General features: G+C 36.1%; 1 protein-coding gene across 4 annotated transcripts in view; it reads left to right on the plus strand.

Moving 5' to 3' along the window:
* The window catches only part of NAV3 (neuron navigator 3), a 363,667-nt gene that overhangs the window by 318,099 nt on the left and 25,137 nt on the right, over nt 1-20,431 (plus strand). For 2 of the 4 annotated variants that reach the window (XM_060025293.1, XM_060025294.1), the window contains exons 24-31: nt 4,238-4,349; nt 9,775-9,896; nt 10,869-10,889; nt 11,569-11,741; nt 12,017-12,082; nt 13,312-13,465; nt 14,927-15,101; nt 19,994-20,091. In XM_060025293.1, coding sequence (XP_059881276.1) covers nt 4,238-4,349; nt 9,775-9,896; nt 10,869-10,889; nt 11,569-11,741; nt 12,017-12,082; nt 13,312-13,465; nt 14,927-15,101; nt 19,994-20,091 — 921 coding nt within the window. The remainder of the gene's footprint in view (nt 1-4,237; nt 4,350-9,774; nt 9,897-10,868; nt 10,890-11,568; nt 11,742-12,016; nt 12,083-13,311; nt 13,466-14,926; nt 15,102-19,993; nt 20,092-20,431) is intronic. The other 2 variants (XM_060025296.1, XM_060025295.1) reach the window with 2 other exon arrangements.

Raw genomic sequence — 20,431 nt, forward strand, 5'->3', positions numbered from 1 at the left:
CCCTCTTAGAACTGCTTTTGTCACATCCCATAGGTTTTGGATCATCGTGTCTTCATTGTCATTTGTCTCTAGGTATTTTTTGATTTCGATTTCTTCAGTGATCTCTTGGTTATTAATAGTAACATATTGTTTAGCCTCCATGTGTTTGTGTTTTTTTACTCTTTTTTCCCTGTAATTCATTTCTAATCTCATAGTGTTGTGGTCAGAAAAGATGCTTGATATAATTTCAATTTTCTTAAATTTACTGAGGCTTGATTTTTGACCCAAGATGTGATCTATCCGGGAGAATGTTCCATGCGCACTTGAGAAGAAAGTGTAATCTGCTGTTCTTGGGTGGAATGTCCTATAAATATCAATTAAATCTATCTGGTCTGTTCCATCATTTAAAGCTTCTGTTTCCTTATTTATTTTCATTTTGGATGATCTGTCCATTGGTGTAAGTGAGTTGTTAAAGTCCCCCAGTCTCACTGTGTTACTGTTGATTTCCTCTTTAACTGCTGTTAGCAGTTGCCTTATATATTGAGGTGCTCCTATGTTGGGTGCATATATATTTATAATTGTTACATCTTCTTCTTGGATTGATCCCTGGATCATTATGTAGTGTCCTTCCTTGTCTCTTGTAACATTCTTTGTTTTAAAGTCTATTTTATCTGATAGGAGTATTGCTACTCCAGCTTTCTTTTGATTTCCATTTGCATGGAATATCTTTTTCCATCCCCTCACTTTCAGTCTGTATGTGTCCCTAGGTCTGAAGTGGGTCTCTTGTAGACAGCACATATATGGGTCTTATTTTTGTATCCATTCAGCAAGCCTGTATCTTTTGGTTGGAGCATTTAATCCATTCACATTTAAGATAATTATCTATATGTATGTTCCTATTACCATTTTCTTAATCGTTTTGGGTTTAGTTTTGTAGATCCTTTTTTTCTCTTGTGTTTCCTACTTAGAGAAGTTCCTTCAGCATTTGTTATAGGGCTGCTTGGGTGGTGCTGAATTCTCTTAGCTTTTGCTTGTCTGTAAACCTTTTGATTCCTCCACCGAATCTGAATGAGATCCTTGCCGGCTAGAGTAATCTTGGTTGTAGGTTCTTCCCTTTCATCACTTTAAGTGTATCATGCCACTCCCTTCTGGCTTGTAGAGTTTCTGCTGAGAAATCAGCTGTAACCTTATGGGAGTTCCCTTATATGTTATTTGTCGTTTTTCCCTTGCTGCTTTCAATAATTTTCTTTGTCTTTAATTTTTGCCAATTTGATTACTATGTGTCTCGGCATGTTTCTCCTTGGGTTTATCCTGTATGGGACTCGCTGTGCTTCCTGGACTTTGGTGGCTATTTCCTTTACCCTGTTAGGGAAGTTTTCAACTAGAAACTCTTCAGATATTTTCTCGGGTCCTTTCTCTCTCTCTTCTCCTTCTGGGACCTCTATAATGCGAATATAGTGTGAATATTGTTGCATTTAATGTTGTCCCAGAGGTCTCTTAGGCTGTCTTCAGTTCTTTTCATTCTTTTTTCTTTATTTTGTTCCGCAGCAGTGAATTCCACCATTCTGTCTTCCAGGTCACTTATCCGTTCTTCTGCCTCAGTTATTCTGCTATTGATTACTTCTAGTGTATTTTTCATTTCAGTTATTGTATTATTCATCTCTGTTTGTTCTTCAATTCTTCTAGGTCTTTGTTAAACATTTCTTGCATCTTCTCAGTCTTTGCTTCCATTCTTTCTCCGAGGTCCTGGATCATCTTCACTATCATTATTCTGAATTCATTTTCTGGAAGGTTGCCTATCTCCACTTCATGTAGTTGTTTTTCTATGGTTTTATCTTGTTCCTTCAACTGGTACATAGCCCTCTGCCTTTTCATCTTGTCTATCTTCTTGTGAATGTGGTTTTTGTTTCACAGGCTACAGGATTTTAGTTCTTCTTGCTTCTCTTAACTATCTTTTTAATGAAAGACAATTTATACTTACAAAGTTCTCTAAAAGAACTGCTAATCTGAATTTGGCTAAACTAATTATTTCATTTATTTTTTTCCCCACATTATATAACAAATATATTTCTTACTTAGTTATTCTTCTTTTGGGCTTATTGTGCCACACTGAGTAACAACTACCCTGCTAATATCTGTTGTTGTTAAAAATATACTTAAAATTTTAGAAAGTGATCATTCTTCTATTTCATTAAACACAGTTTTCTGAAAAATCAATATTACCTGAACATTTTACTTCTAATTAAAAAAAAAATAGTTTTTAGAAGAGATTTCTCTAGAAAAGGGTAGAATTTTGACAGTAAAATAAGTCAGCCAACCCATAAAATTAAGCTAAGTTTTTAGACATTTGTATGAGATTTCAATATCATTTTTCCTCTTTAAACCTAAAGCCAAATGTTTTAGCAGATTTTTAATCCAAAGTACAAGCACTGTTAATTTTAAATTCAAGGACGAAAATCTGACTTTATTTAAAATTTAACATTCATCTTAGTCTATATGTTATAAAATTAACTATTTAAATTATGTGATTCACTAAGTATGCACTATAGGTATTCTTTTGTGAATAAATTCCTGGTAAAAGCAGAATGGATTTCCAATAAATATTTCATCACTTTGGAGATTTATTTTAAGTGGGAAATAGATTCAATTTTGGTACAATTATCTATTACTAGTTGGACAAGTGACAGAATATAGATAAAACTCAGAGGGACTGAGAAATTATGATGGATTGAATTTGTCATGGAATTGGCAGTTTTCACAAACCTGTTCTTTTTCCTTTATGATAAATAAATGCAAATGAAATTGTACTCAAGTATCTGAAGATCCATCTATGAATCCAGGAGGTCGCTATTGATTTTCTATTATGAGATTCTTTGACTTATAAGCTATTAAAAGTCTGTAAGAGGGTTTGTTTTTTAAAAATACCTAACTGTCTTCTATCAGGAATATGCCAGATACTCAGAGAAGATAGATATGTGAGATGCCAAGGAGCTATTCCAAACTTGGATATCGTTTCAGTTAGCACCACCTATCTTTTTTTTAAAAAAGTGTCTAAGGCTGGAATAGTCATTGGACATTCTCATGTATGAAGCAGTTTCCCGCAGAGGTAGTTGTCATGGTCCTGCCTTTTTTCATATATACTGGGAGACATTAAGTAGGGATAAACTGCTTACCATGGAGTGAAGAACCCAAGCCTGATTCTTTGGCTTTCTGACGAAGAAAGAAAATGGAGAAAATGATGAATGACAAACACGTTATGGAGGAATTCTCCCCCCCCCACCCAGAGGCTGACAAAAATTCTAATTTTTAGGCTTGCTATCACTGCCAAGAAGGATACTGCTTGTATTTGTGCTCCTGATGGAAATATTGCTTCTGCTGAAACAGCACTCCAGTTCCTTGTTGTTGTGTTGGTGCTGTTATCTTATCTTCCTAATAGTGAGTCCTTTATTTCTGATAAAGATATTCATTTAAATGACTATGGGAGATCAAATTTATACACGGATTTTCGTTGAGACGTAGCTTAAAATTACCCTTAATTCAATAAGAAAATAGGTGTTTTATAAAAATTTGATTTGTAAACTTTTTAAATAATTTAACTATTTTAAGGACTATACATTACATATATTTCTATTCACTTTTTTAAAATTCCTGTATTGCTTTGGCTTGGTGAAACTAGATCTTCATAGTAGGAATTTTGTTGGATGAACAGTGCCAGAATCTAAGATGACATATGGCATTTAATAGGAGTGAGTTAGGAATTAATTCTAGGTTTTGTTCTTGAATGTAAAGAATCTATTTCCTAAGGGCAAAATAAATGAGAAAATCTAAAATCACTCATTTGACAAAAACTCAGGGTTTCCAGTTAACAGTAAATGCAATATGATGTACCAGTGCAATAATAGTATTTATCTATGTAATATAATCATAGGTAGTATTAATAAGTTTGGTATCTGAAATGAGCAGTGTGATATCTTGCTTTTTATGGTACTGGTCAGCTCTGGGTACCACCCTTTTAAAGAAATAAAGACTGTTCAGACCACATGTATAAGAGAATAACTAAGACATTATTTTTTAATTCTCTATTGCATTTACCTTCTTACATTTACAAGTAAGAGGTTGTAAGACACAACTTGAAAGGTCAGCCACGCATCTAAATCTACCAGGACATTAGCACTACATAAAATCAAACTCATTTGATAGTGAGCTATGAATAAGAATCTTTTACTTTTAAAGCTCCTAAATTCTGTTTGTTTCACAGGAGTCTGAACTGATCGAACTAAGAGAAACCATTGAAATGCTGAAGGCCCAGAACTCTGCTGCCCAGGCAGCCATTCAGGGAGCGCTCAACGGTCCAGACCACCCTCCCAAAGGTATGTTTAGAAATCTTGCCATTTTTCATCCAATCTGCTAGGAATCTATTTTTATTCATTAATTAGAGCAAAGCTGCTTTTACTCAGTCGCACTGCCTTTTATAATATATCAACATAAGTTGCTACTAATGCAGTCAGAATCTCAGAATTTAAGAACAGGAGGCTTCAGTATCAAACTGACCTTAAGGAAATTGCTTCTATAGTCCAACACTTTTCTCTGAGGAGGTTGGTTAATGTATTCATATCTGCCTTCAAGCAAAACAAACCTGGGAAGGAGTATGGAAATCTAGATCTGTATGTAAAAATACAATAATCAATATGGTGAAGTAGTGGATACTGGGAGCAACTTGTCCTGGGTGGGGGCAATAAAAAGGTACATTTTCTGTAGAGAACTTAAAAAACAGTAAGAAAATGGACTAAACATTGGTGTATTTTTAATTATTACTGTGCTTCAGCAATTGGAAGCAATGATAAAATAATCTTCTCTGCCACCACCCTACTCCTTAAATTGTCACTGAAGAAATACTCTGTGATAATGTCATGTCATTGTTTTCTTTGCATAGGTTGTCCTATTCTGACTCTTTTCAGTAGCATTCAATATGCTCAACTCTTGACCAGCTGAAAAATGTTTTCCTAAATCCTGAGTGCTCTGTCATCTCTCTTCGCATTTCCAGATGAATTTTGGGAAAGCTTGATGGAATCATTCAATGTCTTCAACAGCCAGTTACACTTCAGACCATGGGAGTGTGGTTTCTCTTTCCACTACTCCAGCAAAACTGTTCTCTCCAGCATCAATAATGACTTAGATGACTCTAAATCCAGTACAAAGTTTAAAATTCTTATTGCATTTGTTGTGCAAATAGCATTTGATGCTGATGTCCACTGCATCCTACTTGAAATATTCACTTCTTCTAATGCTCATGACATCCACATTCTTAGTTTTTCTTCTGCTCCTTTGAAATTTCTTTCAGTTTCTCTTGTAGATTCACTCGTTTGTATGCATTTGTTAAATGTTGATGTTTCTTAGAATGCAGTCCTAAACTGTCTTCCATTATGATTTTATACATTATGATTCTCTTCATCCTATCTAAAATTTTGTACAAGCTCATCTAGTACTCTACCTATAATTATTATTTGTGTTGATAACTGTCAAATATATCTCTCCAGGGCAGCCTCATCTCTTGAGTTACAGATCTGTATATCTACCTGCCAAAGAGAAAACTCCATTAGGTTATCTTCGGATGTCTGTTTGTCACCTGAAAGTCAACATCCCCAAATTTGAATTTGTCTTCTTCCTTCTCAGACCTGCTTTGCCTTCAGTGTTCCTTTCTCAGTAAACAGCATCACCATCCTTCCATGTGGCCAGAAATCCTCCTCTTCGTACACAGTAAATCACTAAGTTCTATTGATTCTATCCATTAAATATATCTTGTTCCCTTTTCTCTGATCCTGCTATCACCATGCCTCATATCTCCCCTGAACTATGACCACAAACTCCTAAGTCTCAAGGAGCCTTCCTGCTCTTCATCTTTCACCTCCTTATGCCATTCTTCACACTGAGACCAGAGCAGTTGTGTAACAATATATATTTAAAAGGTATCCCATTGCCTTTGGTTGAAATACTAACTCCTTAACATGACATAATCTCTCTTGGCCAGCTTCGTTCATTCAACAAGTACTTATTGATATTACCATTTATGTGCTAGACGCTGTTCTAGACCGTGTGTCTTGCTATTTTGTCGTGTTGTGTATTTCATATTTCAGCTACGCAGAACTTCTTTCAGTTCTTCAAAAGTTCTTTATATATTCTCTTTATTCTACTTGGAACTTTCTACCCTGTTTGTTCAGCATAAAAACTTTTTGAGATCTTGCAAGAGTTAGCCTAAACATGCCTGCTTGTGCCTAAACTATATGAGGTCCCTCTATGATGTGTTTCTGGAAATAACTGTACTTCCCTCATCAAAATTTGCATTAAGACACTTTGGTGCCTTAATTTGTTTATGGTCTGCCTTTGCTGGTCGATGGCAGGGTGGTCTGTTTTCTTAATCCTTAATCCTGGCCGTAATGATGGCTTGCACATAAAAGGGGTTTATTCAAATTTTATAGAAAGGACTAATACAATTTTTTAAAACTTGAAATTTAACTTATAGGAAAACAGTTATATAAAGTGAGATATACTTAAATTGAAGGACAAACTAGTTCTCTAGGGGCTACTTCTGTTAAGAATTTAGCAACTTCCCATGTGGGGGAGTTAATGTATGTGCTGCATGGAAAATTACTGCATATTTAAAGCTTATCTTAGAGCCATAATAAAGCAGCTTATGTTCTAAATCTTCATGTCAGTAAATAGGTCCAGAAGGGATTTAAAAAGGCTTAATCCTTTCTTTACCACAGTACAAGTCACTGAAGTAAAACTTTCTGGAAAGATTCCTTTTATCGCAGGCAACAGGTAGCTTGATATATCTACTGGAATTGAAAAATAGGAATTCCTTTGCTCAGAAATGTGGGAGGGATACCTAAAATGAACAAAACGATAACAGTTAATATTCAACTTGGCTAAGAAAGATTAAAAAATAATTTTATAAGATTTAAAGCTAACAAAAACAAATAGTTATAAAGGGTTGAATGTATATAGAATATCCAGATTGTGTTTCTGTAGTAGTAGAACTCCTATCAAGGCATATTGTAAATATTTAGAGGAGAGCATTCCAGGAGGGTCTTGAGACAGAAAAGAGATTAGTGCCTTTATGGAACTGATACAAGGAAGATAATGACCAAAGGTAAAGTAAGTAGAACCAGGTTGGAGAGATAAGTACTGACCAGATTACTGAGGAACATTTGGGCCATATTTAAGAGTTGAGGGCTTCCCTGGTGGCACAGTGGTTGAGAGTCCGCCTGCCGATGCAGGGGACACGGGTTCGTGCCCCGGTCCGGGAAGATCCCACATGCCGTGGAGCGGCTAGGCCCGTGAGCCATGGCCCCTGAGCCTGCGCAAGAGTTGAAATGTTTTCTATTCTTATTAAAATGGAAATCATTGGGAAGTCTCAGGTAAGGGAGTGATGGTGAGGTTTTTCTTTAAAAAGATTTCTCTAACTCTGGTTTGTAGAATGGTTTGAAGGTGAGTTGGATAGCTGTTCTTTCTTAGAGCAGGTAGGTGATGTTGGTGGCTTGAACTAGAACAGTGACGGTGCAGAAGGTGGGAAGTGGAAAATGAATGAATGAATAAACATAAAACTGAAATAGATATTTTTAAAATAAGCTTCTCCATTCATTCAGATTGTTGATATTCATTTGGTCACCCATTCTTTACTGAGCTCTGCAATGCCACATGTATTCAGTCAAATACTTACAAACACTAGAAAAGAATTGCCAGAGAAAAGTAAAATGCATTCCCTTCATTCCATGGTATTATGGAAATTATGCTCTTGCCAATCTTTATTGGAAATGCGGTCATAATTGAACATAACGAATACCTCCAAGGACTACTTTTGACCTACGGTTAACAAGAATTTACCTATCTTTTTAAAATTTGGGATTACTTGAAGTCAAATATAATTTATTAATTCTGGATATAATAAAAACTCTGGAATACTTTAATGCTTAATACATCTGTTTTATTTGTAAAAGTCAGTTATGAAGGGAAAAATAGAAAATACTAATCTTGTTCAGAAAAGCTTATAGCCAACTGTAGCAGAAATTTAAAACACAGCTACCTACACATGTTCTTTTATTGCTTATTCATATTATTTCCATATTAGTTGATTAAGGGATACTGTGCTCCTTTATTGTTAAATCAAAACAATACACATAAATACCTTGATTTAGGTTTTGGTACTGGTAATGTTTTGGACATGCAAAAACAGTAAATGTTCTCATCATTAAAAAAAAGTACTTTTGGACCAAACTCTAGGGATTCTTAAAAACAGCTCTGTTTTTACCCTCCTGTAAAATTTTTCAACATGGTTATTCTCTTAATGGAAAAATTAAAGTACTTATTGGTATGTATGTGCATGAGATTAAGGATGGAGATATGTACATACATATTATACACCCACACATATACTTATTTATTGTATGTTTTGAAAGTAACCAGTTACAGTTCCATTGCCATCAGCCATTTTACTGTTAAATTAGTCAACTGCAAAGCTTTGATTATATACTATTATTTCTATGGGAACTTTTTGAAAGCTATATAATAATTTCTGACATCTTTTAAGTTCCACTGAGATTTTTTTGCTTGGATAATATGCATTGATACCAATTATATATGACAATAGAAATGGCCTAAAAGCATATTTGACCTTAAAATAATTTTATGAATTATTAGTGTCTCCACTAACACTTAAGTTCACTGTGAGTGGAAATCATTTCAATTTTAATTTTAATGACTATAAATAAATCTTATAAGCTGATTGTATGGAGTAAGTGAGTATGTTCAAAAAGTGATTTAGTATCAGATGGTATCCTCTTCAAAATATCGTATTATCTAGAGAAGCACTCCATGCTTTTTAGGAGTATATAGAGGTGATATCACCTGGCAATTAGTACAAAAGACAGTAGGATACTTCTAAGTCTCAAGTTGGCTCCACTGTTTTTCAGCTACGTGACCACAGGGAAAATTTAATAATTACACTCATGTCAGTGGTTTGCTTTAAAATTACGTACTCCCAGAGCAGAGTAGTAAAAGCTAGCTTTATTATTACCTGTTATTATTGTTACTACTATTACTCTTCCAAGTCATGGACAGGGGTTAGGGGTATGATGGAAGAATTACACTGTCTTAAGTATGATTTCTGTTTAATTCACAAATGCAGTCTACCCACATTCTCTCTTGAGGACCTTCGCCCCATTCGCTCTTTGACCTTGGTCAAGTTACTTAACTTCTTTGCGCTTCAATTGCTCCATCTGTGGTATGAAGTGCTTAGATGACTTGCAAGGTTTGTTTTGGCTCTAACAAGGTAGGATTCCATGAAATGGAAAGTTAGTATATTTGGCTTCGGTAGCTTTATTCAAAGGACAAATATTAAAAACACACAATTAATTATCATGCTATTAAGAGTTTCCTTTTACTCCATGGAACAAATCATTTGGAATAAATCATTTTGGAAGTGCTGTTTGATCCAGGTATTCAGTAAAAATCACTAGCATAGCATTTCATTTTGGGACAAAACTCAGAATTCATTAAAACACCAGTGCTACAGACTTACTTGAGATTCCCATTGAATCTTAATACAGATAACCCAGTTAATTAAAGCAAATATGGTTGTACATTATTAAGCTTATAAAACCAAAACTGCATTGAAATAATCTGTACAAAGCCATGTTGACATTTATTAGAGGACTTCCTCTCAGAAAGCCTAAAAGTCTTGTTTGTTCAGATTGCAAGTTTTTATGAGTAAACATGATACTGTCTATCTGTGGCTAGATCTCCGCATCAGAAGACAGCATTCCTCCGAAAGCGTTTCTAGTATCAACAGTGCCACGAGCCATTCCAGCATTGGCAGTGGTAACGATGCTGACTCCAAGAAGAAGAAAAAGAAAAACTGGGTAAGCCATTAGCATTCATCTAATTCAGAAGCTTATTACTGCACAGTGAGTCAGGCTTTTTCCTTTTGGGCTTTAGAGATCCACAGCAGTTTACAGTGTCTCATTCAAGTGACTGACACCTCAAAGGCTACACTCATCACCGAGATTAGGGCAGCATGGTGCTGAAGAGCAAATGTTTTGGAGTTGGCACTAACTTAACTTGGATTTGAATCCCAACTTTGACACTTACTATTTGGATCTTAGGCAAGTGACCTCACCTTTTTGGGGAGCCTAAATTTTCTCATCTGGAAAAATTGGATAATTAATACTGACTTTATAGAGATACTGTAAAGAAAAATAGGGTAACATGTGTAAATAAATGGCTCCGAGCAGGGGCTTACTGTGGAGGTAGAGATGAAGAAGAAGAAAAAGATGATGGTGATGCTGATGGTGGTGATGGTGGTGGTGCTGGTGGATGGTGGAAGTGGAGAAAAAATGGAATAAAAAAAGTAAAAGGGAAAGAAGAGACCTTGAAAGCCTCTCCACCCCTTGCATCAACAGGGTTTATAGCGTGAATGAAGTGTCACTGTATAAGAAAGCGACTGTATGTATTTCTACCAAAAGAACCTAGGATAAATATAAAAATGTACTTTAACAGAACTGTCCCTTAAGTTTGCTAGAGATAGAATTTATGATATTAAGTAATTGCTGAAAAAACTGAGGGGAAGATGCTATCACTGCAAAATGTTTAAAAACAATGAAGTAAAGGATTTCTTTTAATGCCATGCAAGAAAAGTAGATGTTAAATAAGTAGAACTCTTGATGAAATCCAAAATATAACTAGCAGAGGATTTTACTGGAGTGCTTTCTGTAAAGAATGAGAGAAATATCTTTTCTGTTTTAAAAAAATGTTTATGTAGGTAATATTTTAAAATACTGATCAGCCTTCATTCCCTTGATTTGTAATTCCACACTCTTTCATGTTTCTGCAAGGTGAACTCTAGAGGAAGTGAGGTGAATATAAACCATGGACAATTTGGCATGCATCTATAAAAATACCCACCCTTGGCATGAATGCTATTCATTTTGGCAGGAGGCTTTTATACCTTTTAAAAACAGGTTACCTTGTATGTCTTTTCTTTGTGTCTTTTCATTTTAATCTCCAGTTTTAAAGAGAAGTAAAACTACTTTCTGAATAGCGCTGTAGGCCATACCAACTCTGGTTTCTCATAGTCCGGGAACTGAAAATTTGAATAGAAACTCACAATTAATGAAGTGTTAGGTGAATTTGATTTCATTTTGCTTTTTAAGTTTATATTGTCAGCAGGCCCTGACTTGATTGTAGCGCTAAAGCAGCCATTTAAAACAAATTGCCTTGAAGAGAGGAGCCTTCTGAACGGAGATCCCTTCAAGGTACTTCGTTTTAAATGAGTGCTCTGACAGCCATGCCCTTGACCCTGCACTGTTTAAAAGCCTTCCATGTTTGCGCTGCGCTGGATTAATACAAGAATAAAACAAAAACACAAAACACGGTATCTTTTTTTTTTAGAGATACTGTGCTGCAGCTGTTAATCCTTTGCTTATACATACTGACCCCAGGCAGTGGCTAGGATGGCACCTGCAAACTAACGGCCCAAAGCAAGATGCCCCCAGTGCAAATAGACAAGGAAGGTAATTTCTGTCCTTCTTGCAGCTGAGAAGCTCATTCAAACAAGCCTTTGGGAAGAAAAAGTCCACCAAGCCTCCATCCTCACATTCGGACATTGAAGAGCTTACTGATTCGTCCCTTCCAGCGTCCCCCAAGTTGCCCCACAATGCGGGTGACTGTGGGTCAGCCTCCATGAAGCCCTCGCAGTCTGCCTCAGCGTAAGTCGCTCCCTCTGCCGGTTGCGGAAGTATTTGTTAAAGACAACTTCAGGCCAAGCCTAGATCTGTGTTCTAAATGGAACTGCAGCACCATCTCTATACCAATTATTTTCAGATCTTCCTTAGAATAGCAGACAGCATTTGTTTCTCTTCTGCTTTCCATACATTAGAAATTGAGTGTTCTTGATCTCATTCTCCCCTTTTCTAAGTTATTATTTTCACTTCTTTTCACTTGCATTTGTCCATGTATCTGTCTAACTGTGCATTAAATGCAGGTTACCCCTTGTCTGGCCACCAAAGAAACGGCAAAATGGCCCTGTGATCTACAAGCATAGATCCCGGTAAAATGGAGTGTGATGCATGAAAACTGCAAAGATCCTGGTTCTAACCTAAGCAGTGTTCACTCTTGCTTTTTCTAAAATCACTCGCATGCATTTCAACAATGACTACCTTCTCTGTCCTCCTGTTTTGGAAGTACAATTTGGTTTCCTCAAGCCAAACTTCAATCCTTTGTTCTTTAATTGTGTTAGATAATCTAGCATAATTTTTTTATAGTATCCCACTAGTTGATGTTACAAGAAAGAATAAAACATTTAGAATGTAAAACATGTGCTCTGATAATTCTCTTTGTTCTATATACTATTTAAATGAGATTTCCTTGTGTGCCCAAGACAGTGGCTCACCCAGAACTCATATAAAGCAGGGCCACTATTAGAACCATTTAAGACCCTTGTACACCCTGTATAATTTCCTGACTTAGAGGAAAGAACATAGCACTATCATTTTGTGACCAGCAATGAGTCCTCACATTTTAAGTGGAAAAGATATTCATTAACATAAAACAGATTCTTTTGACATACTTCCTACAAAGCTGTCTATAGAACCACAATAGGATATAATGTATATTACCTTCAGGCAACCCCCAAGTCGCCGGCTCGTTTGGGTTGAAACCTGTGATTCAGTTTCATGAGCTGATCTCCTAAATCAGCTGAGCCTACCAGGAGGCTTATATAACACTCATCCATTATTTAAATACCCAAAACTAATCTCCCTGATTTATTTTCTACAATATTTATATTGAATTTGATCGTAACCTGAAGATAGTATTGTGGCAAATAAGGTTATTCTTTGCAAAATTTTACAAAACAAGAAATCAACATTTTAAGGACATAATAACTTTGCTTTAAACAAATTTCATGTTGCAAATAGAGGCTTAAGTCCCTTGAAAAATGGTAGAATGAGATGTAGTAATATTATGACTTTTCAGCTCCATAAACATCAGCAACAAGGGAACTTTGAGGATCACTTTATATACAGTAAAGATAGATTGTTTTTAAACTTCAGAAAATAGGAAGAAAAGATTAAAAGAGACGGCTACTATTTTCAGTTTTGAACCTGTGAATGTATTACTGTCTGTAAAACTCTTTTTCCTTTTCTCTAGGTATTGCCAGCAGCAAATAATCTATGTACCTGCTGGATAATATTGCAGTTCAGCTTTTAAAAGAAGCATTGCCTTTCATAATCCTCTGGCTTCCCCAACCACTGATTTTGTGCTTGTTTCTTTCTTCAGGATCTGTGAATGCACAGAGGCTGAGGCAGAGATAATTCTGCAGCTGAAGAGTGAGCTCAGAGAAAAGGAATTAAAATTAACGGATATTCGGCTGGAGGCCCTCAGCTCTGCTCATCATCTCGATCAGATCCGAGAAGCCATGAACCGGATGCAGGTCGGTCCGAAAGCACCTTCAGGGAACAAACAGGAGAGATTTAAAATGCTGCTTATTCTCTTCTCTTAGTTATTATAAAAACAAATCTCATGTTTAAATCCTTTTTGGAAATGCACTCTGTTTATTCAGTCTCTGCACCTCATTTCTCAATACTGGATGGAGAATTTTGTCAAATCCAGGTTTGGAAGTGGAAGTGCCAACTGGCCAGTTGCACTCAAGGACCATTGAAGTCACTGTACTAGAGCTAAGGTTTTAGAGAAACTACTACAGCCCTTGCTTCTTCACTTTTCCATGATTTACCCTTATGGTAACTTTTTCCTATTCTTTTGAAATCTGACTTTACCTGTTTTCTATTGAAAAACAAACGTAATGAGGAATCAACAGAAATATAACACAAGCTTTCTAAATATGAAAGTAAGTGTGATATAGAATGCCATCTGTAGAAGTAAAGCTTTTCTATTTTTTGGAAGCATCTGAAGGCTAAATTCAGAATCAGTCTGTGCTCAGACTAAATTTTCGTTTTATTATGGTCAACCAGTAATCACTTGGTACCACAAGCTGACTGAAATAGGAGAAGCTCATTGCTGAGCAGATTCATCTGCCAATGGATATATTCATCAATAGGCTTGTGTTGTTTTTATGAGCTTAGTGCCCCATTTTGAAGGAACAAAAACTTTTTCAGACGTTATTTAGGATCCTGAGGTAGTAATTTTAAATCACCTTATTTATATTATTTTTGTTTTACTGTGGTTTTCAACTCTCCCTGAATTCAGAGTATTACAAACAGCATTATTTTCTATGAGATTTTAACATTACTTTCATTTAAAAAATTTTTTTTAAGTTTTTTAAAATTTTTTATTTTATTGAAGCATAGCTGATTTACAATGTCATGTTAGTTTCAGGTGTACAGCACAGTGATTCAGTTATATGTATATAACTGAATATATATATATACATATATAGATTGATATAGATATAAAAAGATATTCTTTTTCAGATTCTTTTCCCATATAGGTTATTACAAAATACTGAGTATAGTTCCCTGTGCTATACAGTAGGTCCCTGTTGGTTATCTATTTTTATATATGTAGTAGTGTGTATGTTTACTTTTAAAATGAGAAATGGTATGAACTCTTCAATTATGTCTTAATTCACATAAGACCATGTCATATTTGGAAAACTCCTCAAGTATATGATAGATTTTTTAAAAATTATAAAAAATTCTACTGGTTAGTGTGTGTATTTGTGAATAGCTGAATATGTGTATGTGAGAGACAGAGAAAGGGATTCCCTTTCCTTCTTTGGAAGGAAATCCTGTTTTCATAATTTATGTTTGTTTATTTAGTATGTCACCACATGGTTTATTTAATACATGAACCAATTGACCCTGTTAAAAGAGTTGGTACCCTTTTCTCAATCAGGCTAGCTCTATGTTTTTCATGTTTTCCATCTTCACAACAGAATGAGATTGAAATACTGAAGGCTGAAAACGACCGGCTGAAGGCAGAAACGGGGAACGCTGCGAAGCCAGCTCGGCCCCCGTCTGAGTCCGCAAGTAGCACTTCCTCCTCATCCTCACGCCAGTCCTTAGGACTCTCTCTGAACAATTTGAACATCACGGAGTCTGTTACCTCAGGTGATTTTGTGCACACACCTGCCTGAATCAAAGCATGCCTCTGACTTCACAAGCCCGGAGACCTCGAATTTGGAGACCCTTACCCAAGCTGCAGCTCTCACCCATACCCTCTTAAAAATGTTAACGGCCTAGCTCTCAGAAATAGTCCTTTTTCCTCTTATAAATTTATTTTACTTCATTATCATTTTAATTTCTTTTATTTATTTATTTTTGGCTGCGTTGGGTCTTCGTTGCTGCACACGGGTTTTCTCTAGTTGTGGAGAGTGAGGGCTACTCTTCGTTGCGGTGCGCGGGCTTCTCATTGCGGTGACTTCTCTTGTTGCAGAGCACGGGCTCTAGAGCGCAGGCTCAGTAGTTGTGGCACACGGGCTCAGTAGCTGTGGTGCACGGGCTCAGCTGGTTCACAGCACGTGGGATCCTCCCGGACCAGGGCTCGAACTGGTGTCCCCGGCATTGGCAGGCGGACTCTCAACCACTGTGCCACCAGGGAAACCCCTTCATTATCATTTTAAAAGAACATTCTGTGTGAAAGAGTAAAAAGACATAGAGATATGGTTTTCATATCATTTTTTAAAACAGTTACTTGTGTTTGAGAAGTACTTCCTCCAGGGTTACAAATAGGATGAGAAAGTAATATTCTCAGTGATGATTGTTAGTACTAATGAATATAATACTCAGAACCCCATGCAATTTGATAGTGTTTTAAGTGTACGAAGCCCGTATACAAGTGTATCAGGACCTATTCCTAAATTTGACTAGATGATCCTGCATGATGTGGCCCAGGGAGAACATAATGCTACTACATCACCCAGACTGCAGCTCTATTAGATTTTCAACAAACAAAAAGAACACACTGGATTCTATTATTGTATTCAGTGGTACTAATGATGGAACAAGGGTACAGTTTTATTCAATTGCAAATAGAATCATATGACATAATGTTGTCTTAATAGCTGATGAACTATTCAGTTATAAAGTATAACTGCTCCTATGGCATCGAATCGTTCTATGTATATAAGACTTAGCTGAGGAAAGATTTACATGAGGATCTGCAGTGATTGCAAAGCACAGCCACTAGATGACGCTTGGAAACCAATAATATGTATACATGTTCCTGGGCAATTTTAGATCCCATGATAGAATTGAGAAACTTCATGGCTTGCCTTAAATTACACCAAAATATAGAAAAAGAAGATAAAGATGAAAACGAAAAAGAAAAAAAAAGAAATACAGCAAGCTGATATTGATGATATTTTAATGAATCATATCTCTTGCTTCTAAAAGGTCAGAATTTTTAAAATTCTCCTAATTACATCTGCCCTTCATGGTGTAAAATGAATGGCCCAAATGCATACTTGCTTTCTTCTTATAAAAGGTAACTAGAAACTAAAAGGCAAGTAGGAATTTCCTGAAGTTCATGAAAACAACGTTTATACCATTTGGCAGGGACTGGGGAAGGAAAATGAATTTTGAGAATACTCATCAAGTAAAAGAAATATTGGTAGCTAAGAAAAAACAGATGTCATAATTAAATGAGCTTATAAATCATTAGGTAAAATAAAACTACAGAAATATGGTAATAACTTGAATGTGTAAATTGTCTATGAAGTGTTATCATCCACATTCTTCAAAAGACGGGAAAAAAGAAAGAACAAAAATTTTAAATGTATAGAATCTGAGAGTCCTGAGTCACATCCTATACACTGGCTTGCCGGTGATGAACCTGAGAGAGGTGAGGTAGGAGCCACACCTAGTGGCAGTCAGTGCCTGCCTACGTCCTGGAGCTTCACTTCTAAGGAGAGAAAAGGACTGGTACCTTATAGGATGGCTTAATGGTGGGATTTTACTGCCTGTTACATGATTTTGGTTTAGCCTATGGAAATATGATAAGGCCTGAAGGAGGCAAATTTAGTACTGAAGGTAGTTTAGGAAGAACAGCCATATAAAAATGAAACCAAAATGAATGTCTAGGAAAGACTAGGACTCATAAAGATAAATATAAAATCAAAGAAATTAAATTTACATTTTCTGTGTCCATCTAACCGATGGCCGTGATTCAGAATTTGGGGCAATTTGGTGAGGAGAGGTGTTTTTTTTTCAAAAATGTGCTTTATAATTACCCGTTTCATGGTTTATTTTTAGTCCTATATTATTTTATTTCCTCAACTATTTTTCAGTAGCGATACTTGTGTCTGAACTAGCAAGAAAAATGTAAATCACTTGACATCACTTGACTAGGATACTTTTCAAGTCAAGTTTTCATTGCCTTCACTCTTGTTTAGTGGGTTCAAAATTGGAAATCAAAAGTGCCTTTATGCTGAGACTTTTCAATAGAAAAAGTTTCTAGAGTTCATGGTTTTTTTTAAAAAAAAGAAGTAGGCAGGAGAGAGGCTAATTGACAAATGTCCAGTTCCTGAAATAATAGTGCATGTTCCGTACATCCAGTGAAGACAGAAGTTTGAAACACCTTCAGTTTTTGTCGGAATTTCACTTGACTGTAACCAGAATGGCAAATCTTTTTTCAAAATGTTGACAGAGGACTCTAACTTATTTTCCATGAAACAACACAGAGAACCCTTATCTCAAACTGGCTGTTATTTGTATTTACTCAGAGTTGTTTGTTCAGGCGATCATCCCGTCAATGTAATGTGGGTGGGGGGTGTACATTGACTCACTCACCCAGAGTGAGTCATGATGTGCTCCTTCCACTGTCAACACAAGGAGTTAGAATAAACACACAGGGAAAAGGAGTAATGGTTAGAACAGATAAACTTACTAAACACGGAGGATAAAGTGCTTTAAAAGTGTTTTCTGTTATGTTCTCAATAACCCTACGAAGCTGGTGCTTTTGTGCCCCAAGAATTAGGAAAGTGATTATGATAATTTTTCAAGATTATGCATCCAATATGTGATAGAGCTAATATTTGAGCCCAGATCTGGATGATTCCAGTGCCTGACTCTTAACTACTGTATTCTTTTTGCTAAAGCACTTAAAACATTAAAGATTACCTTGTTGAGAATGTATACTCCAAAAGAGCAGGGAATTCATCTTCCTTCTCACCATGGTATTCATTCCCAATGCCCAGCACAGTTCCTGATTTCTTTTTTTTTAATACATTTATTTATTTATTTTTGGCTGCGTTGGGTCTTGGTTGCTGTGTGTGGGCTTTCTCTAGTTGCGGCGAGTGGGCGCTACCCTTTGTTGTGGTGCGTGGGCTTCTCGTTGCGGTGGCTTCTCCTGTTGCGGGGCACGGGCTCTAGGCACACGGGCTTCAGTAGTACCAGCATACGGGCTCAGTAGTTGTGGCTGGTGGGCTCTAGAGCGCAGACTCAGTAGTTACGGCGCACGGGCTTAGCTGCTCCGCAGCATGTGGGATCTTCCCAGACCAGAGCTTGAACCCACGGCCCTGCATTGGAAGGCAGATTCTTAACCACAGCTCCAGCAGGGAAATCCACAGCTCCTGATTTCTGTGATGCTTAATAAACTGTCAGCTAAAAATAAATATTTTTGAATATTTATGAAGTTATGAATAATTGAGCAAAGTACTAAAGAGGTAATTTGGTCATGAATTACAAGATATTTAGATGTGAACGATAAGCCACTTTAAACTTTTGAGAAAAGGAGCAAGAAGAGAATTAAAATGACACTTAAGGAAGAGGTTTGAGTTGGATAGGAAGAATGGTGAGAGACTGGGAGGATGTTACTCTAGTAAAAAAAATAAATAAATTTCAGTAAGGGAGATTGTCTGACAATTTAAAAATTTCTAGCAAAAAAATTCCATATTCCTTAAACTCTAAATGTGCTTTTGATTGTTATGGTGTTATGGCATTTTTTAAACTCCTTCCTTTGCAAAATTGCATATTCCTAATTATTATATATATTATTATTATATATTATAATAGAAGCATTTTATTTTCAGAAGGCACTTGATGAAATTGTTGCTTCTGTAATGGTACAGTCACAGTCCTTGGCTCTCTAAATTTACACTTTGAGCAGTTGAGTCCTCTTGTCACCTGGCACATGTACTCTTCAACACGTAACCAAGTTTTCTTTGTCCCCAGAAAACTATCTTCATATTAAACATAATAGCATCCTTGTCAAATGAAAACATATATGTGGGATAGTTTGCCTTAATCATTCTCCAAACTGGACATTAATCTCATATATTTTGAAAATTAGTCTTTAATCACATTTTAAGGTTGGTGGGTTAAAGGTTAGCTAGCTTTATCATGCTTCTGTAACTCTTAGCTGATTACTAGAAGTATTATTTTGGTTTTGAAGCTATAAGCATAAAGAGAACAGGAAAGCAATAATTAATATATTTCTGTGGGGAAGTATAATGCCGTGGTTGAAACTCAAAACATTACCTAAAATTATCGATATGAGGTGAGTAGTCATATAGCAGGGAATGTGCCAAATGCTTGAAAATCATTGCAGTTGCCAGTCAGTCTCACCACCTTTGCATTCATAACTACATGGGTGATGAGCTTGGATGTTTTCAGTTGGATAGAAAACTCAGATTGCTTTTCAGTTTGTCACAGTTATAATGGTAACTATTACTCAGGTATTACTCAGACCTGTGCATAATAGAAAAAAGGAAACCCCTTATTTCCTCATGTAAATGCAATGGGTGCCCAACACTTGGGTGAAGATCTTTGGAAGCAGAAATAAATTCTTAGATGGAAACTTTAACCCAACACAGTCACTCATCTTCTTGGAAGCTGAGGTTTTTCAAACCAGTTAGGTTAGAATGGGTGGCAGAAAATCTGAATATTCCCATCGAAAGATGTAAAACTATGAGGGAGAAAACGATGACAGTAAAGACATCCAAGCTAATGTGACTCTATTGTATGTGTGTGTGTTTGTGTGTGTTTCTTTGAAAATTTGGTAGATATTTTGCTCGATGATGCTGGTGATGCAACCGGACATAAAGATGGCCGCAGCGTGAAAATTATAGTCTCCATAAGCAAGGGCTACGGTCGAGCCAAGGTATTTCTTTAACCTTAAGTTCTTTATTACTAAAAGATGAGAATGACCATGAATCAAATAAGTATTTGTCATAGATATACTATCAGCAGTGATTGTCTTGGCATTGGCCTAATCTATTATAAAAGCATGAAAGTTAGGGACTCGAAAGAAATGACATCATCCTATAGGTAAAAATGTGTCTCAGTATGTCATGTTCATTCACTGAAAACAATATTGGTTGTCAGCCACCCTCATTTCTAAAACCAAAAAAGCACATTGCTTTCTTTGACATTAACATTTTGTCTAACTAAATACAGGTGATATTTATGATGTATAGAAACATGTTGCTAGAGCTGCCAAG

Source organism: Delphinus delphis, chromosome 11 (genome assembly GCF_949987515.2).
Source record: "Delphinus delphis chromosome 11, mDelDel1.2, whole genome shotgun sequence".
Lineage (NCBI taxonomy): Eukaryota > Metazoa > Chordata > Mammalia > Artiodactyla > Delphinidae > Delphinus > Delphinus delphis.